At 29.5% G+C, this 13,231-nt stretch overlaps 2 protein-coding genes across 5 annotated transcripts in view; one reads left to right on the forward strand and one right to left on the reverse strand.

Annotated features, from left to right (window-relative positions):
• The window catches only part of LOC106460066 (armadillo repeat-containing protein 2-like), a 37,562-nt gene extending 31,156 nt beyond the window's left edge, over positions 1 to 6,406 (forward strand). For all 4 annotated transcript variants that reach the window (XM_022386682.1, XM_022386685.1, XM_022386684.1 and 1 more), the window contains exons 18-21: positions 360 to 473; positions 959 to 1,091; positions 3,622 to 3,782; positions 4,728 to 6,406. In XM_022386682.1, the coding sequence (XP_022242390.1) occupies positions 360 to 473; positions 959 to 1,091; positions 3,622 to 3,782; positions 4,728 to 4,849 (530 nt within the window). In that variant the 3' untranslated portion in view covers positions 4,850 to 6,406. The remainder of the gene's footprint in view (positions 1 to 359; positions 474 to 958; positions 1,092 to 3,621; positions 3,783 to 4,727) is intronic.
• A 230-nt stretch (positions 6,407 to 6,636) lies between these two features.
• On the reverse strand, positions 6,637 to 12,256 carry LOC106460067 (transmembrane protein 267-like). Its single transcript, XM_013919752.2, has 2 exons — positions 11,400 to 12,256; positions 6,637 to 10,892 (listed from the first exon to the last, which is right to left on the reverse strand). The coding sequence occupies exons 1-2, from the start codon at positions 11,718 to 11,720 to the stop codon at positions 10,551 to 10,553; spliced, it is 663 nt and encodes a 220-aa protein (XP_013775206.1). The 5' UTR covers positions 11,721 to 12,256; the 3' UTR covers positions 6,637 to 10,550.
• Between the last annotated feature and the right edge of the window lie 975 nt (positions 12,257 to 13,231).

Consider the following 13,231-nt stretch of genomic DNA (forward strand, 5'->3'; position numbering starts at 1 on the left):
TCAAGTTAGTAATTGAGTCGCATGTATATGTATATCATGACTATGATGAATTAGCGTATTGTTGATATTGATAAACAGGCTACTGAACTTATAAAAATTTCAGTGACAGTTGCTTTTGAATAATTTGGAAAGAAAAAGAAGTAGAATTTTTGTAAATGTTAGTAATTAAAAATTGAGTTTGATTTTACACACGTGTACATTTCATCCAAACAGAACCCCACTAGCCCTGTGTTGGTATTCACTGTAGGTCAAACTCAAAATTTGGTAGACCCAGACATTGAAATAGTGGACTTTTACAACCATAAGTGGAGTCATATCATTAGTATGTATATATAAAATGAAAATTTTTTCATTTTCAGGTATTCTTCCATTATTGTTAGACACAAAAGAGGATATTTGTCTAGAGGTGTGCAGAATTTTTGGAAACTTGACAAGATTTTCATTAGTGAGAAATTTCCTTGTAACCTCTAAAGGTAGTGAGTCATTACTTGTATGTTTGTGAATATATCATTAAGTATGGTAGTACTTAATAGTAAGTATTGTAATGAAGCAAAATAGCAGTCATAAATATCACCCAATTAAAACCACCTTTAGAATGTCTGAATATTAACAATGACTATTTCAAAGTATTGGCTGAACAAAACTAAAGCTTATTGTACCCATAAACTTTTTAAGCTTTTTGTATAAAACTTTTAATATAAGAGGATTGGACAGCCAGTATATAAGTGTACATTTTTACATTTAAATAAAATTAATACTTAATGTTCACAGTTTTTCAAATGTGGTATTATTTAGTTTGTCTTTATTGTGTGTCCTCATTTTAATAAAACATACAAATAGAATGTATTTTTCTGAGGAAATAGTGATTTGTATCAATACAAAATAGTGTTTTGTATAAATATGACTTTTTTCAAAATTAAAGGGTTTTCTTCTCTTAGTATTTACTTTTTCCATACAGCTCTTTCGATTTTGGTAAACCTGGTAGAAACAAGGATTACAGAATTGTTACTGGCAGTATGTGGGATTCTGGTTAATATCCTTGGAGATGATGACAAGAAAGAGCCATTCTGTCAGTTGAAAGGAGTTCCTAAGTAAATAATACTGTCACAGTATGTTTTTTAGAGTTTGAGTACATTATATTAAAATGATTTTGGAGTCTCACATAATCATTAAAGTCCATGTTGCTGCATATGGTCATGGTCTAAGTGATGACTGTGTATCTTGAAAGTAACCCTGAAAATAGTTTTTATTGCAGAAGGCTCTGTCATAAAGCTGTCATGTTCAGAGCACACCCTTCCTCCATGCAGCTGTCTATAATCCATAATGTCTGAAGATGATAGTTTCCCAGTGCCAATTTCAACAGTCCAATCACATAGAAATCTATAGGCCCTGCATCTCACAACTTGACAGGTATATGTCTTCAAATGGAATAGCATGAATACACATTTCATTCTCCAGCTGCTTGAGGTATGCAACAGTTGAACTGATATGTTGTGAAAGTAATTTGTGTACCTGTGACTTGTGCCACCTTTTTTGATGGAGATCCTTCTTGATTATGTTTCATACTGTTGCCTGGGGCACATAGACAGCTTTTCCCACTTTTATGTTTGTAGATTCTCAGCTGTTACAAGATTACACACTTTGCTTACCATAACTGAGGTATGACTTCTTGTAGGACTCTTTCTGGATGATCCTGGTGCCCCAAGTTGATCCATGTTCCTTTGTTTTCCAATGTCATTAAGTATAAGGAATATCCCCAGCTGAAAAATTCTAAATTCCTGACCTGAACACATTTTTAGAATTGTGTGTATGAATATTTTGCATCAGAAAGGGCTGTTACATAACCTCAAATTCGATAAGTTTTTGTTGCTTCACATTACCTACAAAGCAACAAACAATGTCAAATTGTAGTTTTGATATTTACCATTCTTCTGCAGCTTTATGTCGGCTGTGGTTGCTGATGTGAATATTCAAAATAGTTTTGATTTAATGTACTCAATCCTGTATATAAGATTTTGATAAACCTTTACTTGCCAAGTTCAGAATAATTCAAAATACATCTTTAGAAGTTTGGATTACATTTTCACATAATAAATGTTAGAAATTTGTGCAATTAGGCTATAGATTGTTTCTTGAGCATTTTTCTTCAATTTTTATTTTCAACATAATTCAGTTGGAAAGGTTTTTTATGTGAAATAGATTTGTGTAACTTGTAGGGTTTATCAACAAATTAAATTTTATCATTAATCATAGTTGAAGTATTTTGTAAGCTTTTTTTTGTCTTTGTACATGTATATCCATTTACTATGGTTTTTATAATACAAAAGTTAAATTAACATAGAGAAGGGTTATTGATGTTTATGAAGTTTTGCAATAAATTTATATTGAATAAGAATTTGATATAGTGCAGGGTCCAATAAATTCTTCAATCTATAGCCTGAGTCATTTAATCAGATAAAGAAAACACTGCAAAAACTCAGGATAAATCACACAGTATAAGAATAATGTTCCAGGTTCTATACTGCCCTTTTAAAGTACTTCCTCTATCATCAGTCATGATGATTGTGGTTACTTTCTATTTCCAAATACCACAAATTTCATTGTAACAAGCTTTTATTAAAGGTTGGTATGGTCAATCTTAAACCACAAGTCAAACTTTACACAGACATGTCAATGTACATGTACATCAGCTTCCACAAATACATCAGGGGACTTTTGACAGGTAAGTGGGTGAATGAAATTGCAGTGATTTTAGTTTCTTTGCAATCTTTCTCATGAATGTCAGATATTGCCAAAATCTTGCAAACTTTTAACTGTTGAGCCTTTTTTAACTTCAAAGCCTTGTATATTATCTTGTTATTAATATTTGGAAATATGACCATCTTCATTACACTGATCTTTTCGGGTTAAGGTAGCTTAACTTTATAACCATATCCTTCACTTTTTGGATGAGAATGTTGCTCTGTAGTGGCTTGAGGAGCGGTTTAGGAGCCCGTCCCTATCCTAAATACTTTGTTGTTTGGTTTTATGCATCTAATAAAGAACATTGAAGGCTCCCTTTTTTGAAATGTTGTGTTATTTGGATATACATTGTTTAGCAATCACATTATATAAATGTCCTTCCTGGGAAAGGGCAGTGACATAGCCTTATAATCATAAGAGTATTTGTAGCACCACAGTTTACATTCACCAAACATTGTATTAGCATGTACAAAGTATTCGTATAATGTGATTAACTCTCTGTACTATAACAGGCTTAAAAAAATTCAGTTTAAAATTTATGATTTTTTTAATTCTAAAAGCATATTTCATTTACAGGTTTTGTGATTTTATCAAACTGTAGTAGCAAGCAGATTTTAATTTTACATAAGTATTTTGATATAATACTTCAAAGATTATCATCAAACCTGAGATAACTATATATATATATTAAAACTTACAAATGTTAAATTAGAAAATAAAAATAATCCTGAAAAATCTGTAAATTTTGTTACGACATTGCCCTAACTTTACAAGTTAAACAACAACAACAAATACATAGAGATAGTAGTTATATGTGATGTATCTATTTAGTAATTGAAACGTATCTTTAGAAAGTGATTAAAAGTTTTTATTTTTTAGACTGCTGGATATCTTAGAGGATATTGGTCAGCAGGACTGGACACTTAGTGGACTTGTTAGTCAGGTTTTATGGAACTACTGTTGTGGGCCTGGTTCTTCAATTGATTGTCTCACAAAATTAGAGAAAGATCGATTGATGAGTCTTCTAGAAAAGCTTATATGTAAGTACATATTAATTTATATAATGTAGAGTTAATGAAGTCTTACCAACAGATTGTATGTGGGAGAAAGTTTTTTGTTCCTTTCCCTAATGTTATACTCCCAAAGTCATCATTCACTTTTTATCATATTTATGTTTAAATGTATATTTGTGTGATGCATCTAGTTTACTTAATGTTGTCCATATTAAATGTTTCCATGATTTCAGATTTTATTTACTGTCTGATACTGATGCCTGCTGTGTAGTATACTTTTAAGATTTGCTTTTTATTTAGTATGTATACCTTACAATAGTTGATAGCTTCTGAGTAAAAATAATCAAAGTTAAGTTCCTTCCTAGAAGGCAGGTTAATTTACTTTATCTAACATTTTTCATTGTGAGGAAATCTCGTAACTGTTACACAGAAAAAAAAAACCAGTAAATTAAAATATTTCTATCCCAAATCCTTTTAGGAGTGGACAATGTACAAACACAGGAAGGGGAAATAAACCCAGCAGGAAGTTTTGAAATGAAAAACAAATATATTTATTGCATTCATAAGCTTTTCCTGTTACAATAATTCCTCATGCTAACTTGGTAGGAAAATAATGTTATGTCAGGAATAGTTGATGTATATGCCTGCAGGAAATTTTTAAATATTTTGTGTATATGCAGAAAGTAAATCACTTTGTCTTTTATCATATTTTTATTTTATTTCTTATACTTACACTATAAGATTTTTGATAATTTTTGTAGTAAAAATATAATATTAAAGTAAACCACAGTATTTCCTTTGGAATGAATTGTATTTTAGAGAACAGTGTTAACATGTTTAATTTTCAGGAAGGTTAGTTTTTAATGGAAATTAGAAATATATATTATGGGCTGAATGACAGAAAATGTGGATATTGTTTACTTCAGTAGCATGTAATATTTCTTCTGTACATCTTTATTTCAAATTTTTCAGACAAATATGAAGAGGAGACTTGTTTGGGTGATGAGGATTCATCCTTGATGGTTGTTTCTGAAACCTGCTTTTCTTCAGTAGCATCTCAACTTCTGGATGTAATAAGCATATGGCCATCTTAGCTGTCAGTTAAAGAAAATTAGTCTTTGCTAGTCTACTGTTTTCTTAGGTTGTTTTATCTGTTATTTTTATTAGTTTGTTGAGCCCTTTTTTAACTTATTGGTTTCTTCAGTATTTATCTTAATGCTCATCAGTTGTTTTTGGCATTTTTTAAAAAATGAAATTGAAAACAAATTATTATGATATGTGATTGTATTTGTGAACTGTGTTTAAAAGTCCTGAATCTGTTCATAATAATTTAATTTTTAATGTATTTTATGTGAATAAAAAATGTATGATTGATATTCAATATACCATTATTCAGGTTTTTCAAAGTTTACCTGAGCATAGCTAACTGTTATCAAATATGTATGCACGTTTGTTTCTTTATTATTTTCTAAGGATGTGGAAACTCATTCTATCCTTTAAAAATATGTTTTTTCTCAACAGGACAGTTGAAGTATTGATGTTATAAAATATGCAGTTGTTGAATACGTCACTCTTTAGGAGTATTAATGTGTTGTCTTATTTAAACTTGTAGCTGTGAAGGATCAGAAATATGATTTGGGTCATCTGTGTAATAGACCATAACTGTAGCTTCCAGTGCTGAATAAACAAAAACATGCCACCTGTCAAGGTTTACTCACAGGAAGAGTACAAAAAAAATGATATTAGCTTATTTTGTGAAAGATTGGTATGGTTAGATGCATGAAAGATGGAAGGCAAATTGCGTCAAATTCAAAACTTATCATGCATTTAACAAAACAGATAAATGAAATTATTTCTTTATGCTGTTACCAAGGTCGTCTTCCTCCTAATTTCTTGATGAAATGATTTTAATACATTGTTTTAATACCACTATTTCTATTACATACCAAGAACAATTTTATATAGCCTGGAGTCAAAATTAGTAAGTGAATAATACCGTTAATTTTCTTTGATGAATGTGTATAACAATCTTGATAAGGACTGCCTATAGCATTTATTTTTATTATAATTTAGTGTAAACCCTTTCATTGACAGTTAATATGGTAGAAAGAAGATGGAATTTTCTGATCCTTCAACTGTTAGATGCAGTATGTTATTAAGTTGTAGTAAACTCTTTTATTGTAGTAATGTCATTTTGATAAAAGCAAGTTTATGTAATTACACTGATATTAAAATCATCAGTCTAACATTAGTATTTTTTTGGTTGCTGAAATACTTAGTTAGTTTGATGTGAAAATATATATTTGACTCTAGGCCTTAATATGTATTTAAATCATTGTACCTGAGGATTCGATCTTAAACAGTAACTACTAGTCATTAAATGTTTTGAAATATAAAGGTTATTAAAACAAATATTATAAGAAAAGTATTAAAGGACATCAGTTAGCACAGGAACGGTTTGAAATTATTTTTTAGAAGTGGCTGCCTTTTTAATCTGAATTTATGGGAACTAAAAGCAATAGATTAATTAATATTTGTTGTATCTCAGCAATGTTGTATTCTAGTCAATTGTTTGAAATTTAGGATTTACAAAACTGTGTATTATCTTCTAATAAAAGTTATTGATATTATTTTATATCTTAAAGCCCTAAAATTGCTCACTAAAGTTAAATAATATATTTATTTATGTGATTATTTACTTTTCAAAGTTATGTGATTTTTTTTTTAGGTTTCCATATAAGAATATGTTAATAGTTTTATGTTTATTTTATATTACGTTAAATTCACAAAACGTGTGTTATAAATGATGAAAGAAACAAATTTATTTGAAGTTTATCTGTTTAGGGCTTCCCACTGGAATTTTATTTGATTGACTTTTTAGTGTTCTGTGTATTATAACACATGCAACTTCTATTAAAACTGAAGGATTCATTTATAGAAAACCCAAGAGATTTATCCATAGTGTACCAACCAACTTTATGAATATATGTATTATTAAATAATATAAAATAAATATTAGTATGTTTGAAAGTTATGCTACATATACTTTGTTCAACGGTGATCAGCCCAGTTACATGGGGTAAAATTTTTGGAGTTGTTTTTGAGTTATATTTTCTGATTTGTTGGATTGACAAATATATTTTCACATGGATACAGTACTCATTTTCTTAAAATAATTTGAAATAACTTTAAGTAGAACATAGCTTGTATTGGTCAGAGCTAGATATTTAGTGAAATTTGATAATAGATTAATCATCAGGCTCATTAATCATTTCTGTGAGATAACTCGGGTACTCTCTGTGTTTCAAAAAATATATGCTCTAGTTAATTCAGGCAAACAATTTCTCGCCTGAATTTATTCACGTGTTATGTATTACAATCAGTGCCCACCAGATGGAATTGGAAATGCTGTTTGTATTGATCTCTGTTAGGTCTAATCTGAATTATATATCATAAACACTGAAGAGAAGCATTCATTTTCTTTACTGTAGTTTCAATGCAGTAATATTTATCACATACAAATCTAGATGTAACATATATTTATAGAGTATATTTTGTGCAGAAATATAATAAAATAACTTTTGTCTCATTAATATATAATTATAGGTTATCAAAAGGAGAAATAAAAAATGTGACTTCTTTCGAACCTATTAAAATATAACAACAAACCTAATACAGAAGGGGTTAATCAACTACATTCAACTATCTCTCTGAATAAAGGCTAAGTCATTTTTGAATAACCTTGTAACCATGAAACTATACATACTATAACTAAATGTATCTTCACAAAATTTGGCAAGCTTGTAATAAACATTAAAAGTCTGTTGTACACAAAACATCAGGTTTTTAAATAAAGTAATTTTACTAAAGATTTGTCTGTGAATATATATGAAGACTTTATTGAGTCAGTCTGGACGAAAGATGATTTTACATGCTAAGAAAAACAATATTTCTTTCTACTTTACAGTTTTTATATTTCATTAGCTTAACCTTTAGAACCTTCTAAATTAATATATATATATATTTTTTGGTAAAATTTATACCTTATTTTCTATACCCAAACATTGACTGCAGCAAAATTATCTGTAGTGAACATTGAAAAATATGGAATAAAATAAAAAGTACCTATTGTGTTTTTCTAGAATGACTGCAGGTTGTAACACAAAATTACACTTATTTATTTTAAGAGTTTTAGATCTCAACATTTCACAACTGCTTTTGTTTAATTTTATTGTTTTATTACTATATGTACCATGTATAACCACTGCAACAAGCATGATATCACCCAGCTGGAGTGCAACAATAGTTTAGGGTAAACAAAATGTGATTTCATATGTTCTTTGTGCATTTCTCAAGCAGTGACCACAAAAAGTTTGTACTTAATTTTTTTTTAAAGTTCCCTGGTATAACCTAATAAGTTTTAAATTTTTACATTTTAGTTACTTAAGTTTAAAAATATATATATCAATAAAAGAACAATTTACGTATAAAGATATTTAGCATTTACCTTAGCTGGTTTGAACTCAAGTGCCTGCTTTTGTAAGCCTTCTTTTTTATGATTATGTTTGTTGTCAAAAAATAATTCATTCAGCTTTCGAAAATGCATTTTAGAGCAAACAAATATATCATGAACTAAAATAAAATGGCTCAAAACTACTATAATTTTTCTGGCTTTCTAACTAAGCTATAAATTGGTTAAAAATTTCCATTAATATTTAGAGCACTGAAATAATGACTTTCACCATACAGACAAACATATATTGTGAGGATTACGTAGTTCACAAAATGGCCTTTCCATTGATTTTAAACATGTACCATGCACAACTAGGCATGAGCAAATAAGTAAATTTCAAAAGCACGAAGAGTTAGGAAAAACTTTCATGGTGGGTGTGATAAATTAATTGATATCTCAGAAAATAAAGAAGGTTGGAGGTTTTCAGTTTTATTTTCTGGCCTGTAAATATCTACTGTTTATGTAGCTAATTGGTGGAGTCTATGAAATCCATATAAGGGAAGAAAGAAAACCTGAAAATGAGAATTAGGAGTGTAAAGGGTCACATGGCTCAGGGAAGTGAAGAATGAGAATTTATTTAAATTTTTCTTTTTGATATAAAAGATTTATTGACAAACATTTCTTATAATTTGATTAAGTTTTAAATGTGACTCTGTGTCCAGAGCTTTAATTTCACTTGAGACTTGGATAGCTGAAATAACTGGAAACTACTTTCGATTAATCTTCCAGCTCTATTAATGATGTTTTTGGGGAAGGTTAGTTGATTTTATGGATTTTAAAAGTTAATATAGTTATTGTGGAAAGCTATTAGAAAGTTTGAATATCTTCAGTTTTCATACCATAAACATCAGAAACAATACCTTTAGTTTTGGTCATCGTTTTAAAAATTATATATATTTTCAATGATTTTCTTTGATAGAAAACTGTCAAAATTTTTTTTAACTAGTATGCTAAATTTAACGATGCTAAAATACCAACATTTTTCAAACAACTGTCATTGTCTTTTAAATTAATGACTTTACACCAGAGAAGCAAGCCAAAACCAAATAAAAATTAAGTCTGTAACATATCTTCTTAAATATCAATTGGAAAAAAGAAAACATCTACATATCTTGTCAAGAATATTCCGTGAGTTATAACAACATTGATTTGTTTTTTCACAACTCCTTGCTGCACAGCATTATGAAAAATTAATTAGAAATAATTAAAAGTACCATTAACATGTGTTATAGCAGTCATATATTTTTTCATCATAATGCATGTATATTTTATATATTGTTAGTCTCAATCAGTATGAAGACTTACATGTGAACATTACATAAGGATATGAAAACTTGCATGTGAATATTACATAAGGATTTTTCATTGACTGACTGAATATAGATAGTGCCATATTTCAAAGAAATAATGAAATTAAAAGTTAAATAAGGTGATGTGCTGTTGATACTGTTATTTAAAAAAAAAGACAACTTTATAAAGTATAGAGAAAATACCATACACTTTACACACCTTTAGGAAAATATACTTTTGTTTCAAAGTCTCAGTCTCAAAAGTTTTATTTTATTGGCACTATGAACATTGTTTATAGCAGACTTATTTTCACTATGTATTCTCTATTTGAAATTACAAATTTCAGATATGAATAGCTGGTGACTTGTGTCTTTTGTAATAACTGTGATATCATGTCATACATGTAAGCAATGCACTGTTTCAGAAATATTTGAATATGTTCATATATATGTGCCTGATATTTGTAATGTGTTATCAAAAAAATAAACACTTGCACCTGTTGATCAGTTCTGTGTTAGTTTTCTTAAAAAATATTTCTCCATAATCGTATACAGTCAGTAACGAAAAACTGATGTATAGTGTTTTCAAGCAAGTGCATTGTATCATACCAAATTATTTTTATTATAAAGATACACTGTATGTACATAGCACTTCAGATGTCTATGGCAATTAAAAACCTACAACAAAAAATTTTCTGGATTTTTTATATATTTTTTTTTTCACAGAAGGTTAAACATTATTTTTTCAGTATAGGTCAAAGGCTCTTTAAATTTGCAGGGTCACTAAGAATTTAATTAAACTTCATATTAAAAATTAATATCACAAATTATTATTGAACTGTTGATTGTTATGAAACGAAATAAAGATCCTTCTATTATTTATTTGTACAGTACATCAATTTCTGTTGAAAAAATATATTCAAATATAAAACTTATTGTTACTTTACTTTTGTGTAACATTACAAACTATTTCAAGTACAAAGCTAATTTCTTCTATACCAGAAGTATATTTGTTGATTTTGAGGATTTAGGAGATGTTTGTTGCCATGAGTCAATGCATCTTATTAATATCTGTACTAAAAGTGGTAAAGAAACAAGAAGAATACAGTACAACCAATAAGCAAGAGGTCTGGTGGAACCTAGAGGCCATAACCACAATCCGCGACGCACACTGTCCCTGAGATGATGGCTTAACACTGCTACAGTAAACAACAATCCAAGCTTAACCAACCAGGAAATTTTCAATATAATTGCAAAAATAACTATAAAAAATGATGCAAGAAATAGTACACTTGTACAGTGAAATGGTGGGCGACTTCCTAAGTTGAGTGCATCCTATAGAGAAATATATTTCCTCAATTAGTCCAACATTATAAATATTAATCTTGTTTTCCAGTTTTGCTAGATAACAGATAGAAATGACAAAATTTCATAATAAACCATGATTAATGTTAGGTAAAAAAAATATTGATAACATGCTGAAACGACACAAGTTAAATAATGATTCACTGCATAATTTTAATACTAAAATATTTTGATGCAAACAATAATAAATAATTTTTGCCCAGCCAAACATTTTTGTAGTACAATAAAAAATCAAAATATGAGAACTTGTAAATAGATGTGAACCTGCTATCCTCTAGTTGGAATAAAGTAATACTTTCTTACATTTGTAAATAATCTATATCAATCTTTAATAATAAAAACTAACGAATTAACTATCAAGCATAAATACTAATTAGGTTTAATTTCGTTAACCATTACAACGTATAATGATATATCAACAAATATATGTATTAAGAAGGCAAACGTTTTACTGACATGATATATAGTATTTAGTACCTTTAGTCTAAATGACTTGGCCATCATAAAATGGTCCAGGTCAACTACACAGGCTATAAGTCCACATAGGAGTGCTTCAGCTAATAAACTCTTCAGAAAAATACTAGATGGCTCATCAGATCTTGTTGCTGTTCCGCTAACTGCAACAAGGACCCAACTAATTACAGCTATTAAGCCATGTGTAATGTTGTCAATCAGTGCACGAAGGAAGTCACTCTGTTGAATAATTCCTGTTGTTAATAACCCATCACCTAGCATGGACACTAGCAGCAAGAGAAGAATTACACCTGCATCTTTAACCAAGTGGGCAGTTAATGACATGATATAAACCTAATGTTAGGTTTAAGTTAGCGTACCTGGCCTAGCGACAGGTACGATAACTTTCGGAAACTTGGGTAATACACTTCAACTTCGAGTTCTTGGTGCACTGTTAATAAATTGTTAGAGTACATTCCATTCTCAACTATTAATCATAGCCTGTAACTAAAAATTGTGATGTATAAAGTACTATCCCCCAGAATTTTGAGTATGAACTATGTCAAGGAATTTTAAATCTTCATTAGCGTCATAAATTTTTCTAGGCCTTCCTCGTTTCAGGTTCAACTTAGTTATACGTAACTATAGTAACATCGAGATTATGTATACGTCACCAACTAAACTGGAAGACAAAGGAACACTTTCTCTGGTTGCTAAAGGACCACCTGCTTCCATACTCTCCTATCCTTATTAAACTTTTCTTAAACTTCACAAACAATAGACATCTGCTATCCAAAACTAATATGTATCTAACGCTCTAACAGTGATAATGAATTCAAATACAAACGTCTAGACTCTGGAACTTAACACGAAACCAGTATTAGTATTATGCTCATGCGCAAGACTATCGTTTAATGAGACGCAAGTCTTGCTTATAAACCAAATGATTTTCTCTGTTCATTGGAGTTGGTTTAATAACTGATATTTGAACCTTGTTTTTACCAAGTGTTTACGCAAATTTCATACCTAGTTGCCGTTGAGGTATATTCAGGTAAAATGATTATTCCTATAGCAATGGGATAGCTCCGCTGAATATCAGTGTTGCCAGACATTCCAGTTTTTAAATTTTATATATATTTTTTTACTCTGTCAGAGACAATAAAAGTATTAAAACGTCTCATTTTCTCTGTACCTCAATGCGATTTTGACATGTATGGTGTTACGTATTAGAATTTCGAATAGTCCGAAGTCGAGTTAAATAATTTAAATTTAGTAGTTAAACTGTACTTTGGATTTAGTATTTAAATAAACGCCAATATATTAGTCAATTTACGATATTTGCCAACAAGATTGATACACACCATCTTTGTTTTTTAACACAAACACGTTTTAATATACACACAACAGTACAATTTACAATAACAATTATTACAAATAGTTATTACAAACAATGATTTGTAAAACACAATGAAAACCACCTTTATTTGGACAACGGCAAACATAATGTGCGTACGTGCTTGCTTTATATTTGACAGTTGCTTCTTCAAGATGTTTCTAAATTGGACCATTCATCAGACTCACTAAATGCGCAAGGTTTCTAGCTTTGAAGAAACTTCACATTTACTGAGCACGACATGGGATAGCACATTGCTGATTAGTCTTGTTACACGTAGGAGAGGTTGTAAACTCCAGATATTATTTGTATAACCACTGACGAATTTGTTGAAGACTTCCTCAAAAAAAAGGGTGCTATAAGCAATGTTTTCCATGGGCAGTAACAGGTATTACCAACTTCAAAAATGACAAAGGAACAATGTTAATTTGAAACAAGATAAACGTAATGGTTTTCTTGACCA

The sequence above is a fragment of the Limulus polyphemus genome, unplaced genomic scaffold (assembly GCF_000517525.1).
Source record: "Limulus polyphemus unplaced genomic scaffold, Limulus_polyphemus-2.1.2 Scaffold700, whole genome shotgun sequence".
Taxonomy (NCBI): Eukaryota; Metazoa; Arthropoda; class Merostomata; order Xiphosura; family Limulidae; genus Limulus; species Limulus polyphemus.

Bases quoted from the DNA above. Each gene is read 5' to 3' on its own strand.
- LOC106460067 (XM_013919752.2), bottom strand. From the start codon at position 11,720: ATGTCATTAACTGCCCACTTGGTTAAAGATGCAGGTGTAATTCTTCTC. The intron at 10,893-11,399 runs GTACTAAATACT...ATTTCTCTATAG, and splicing joins CCAAGTCATTTAGACTAAAG to GATGCACTCAACTTAGGAAG.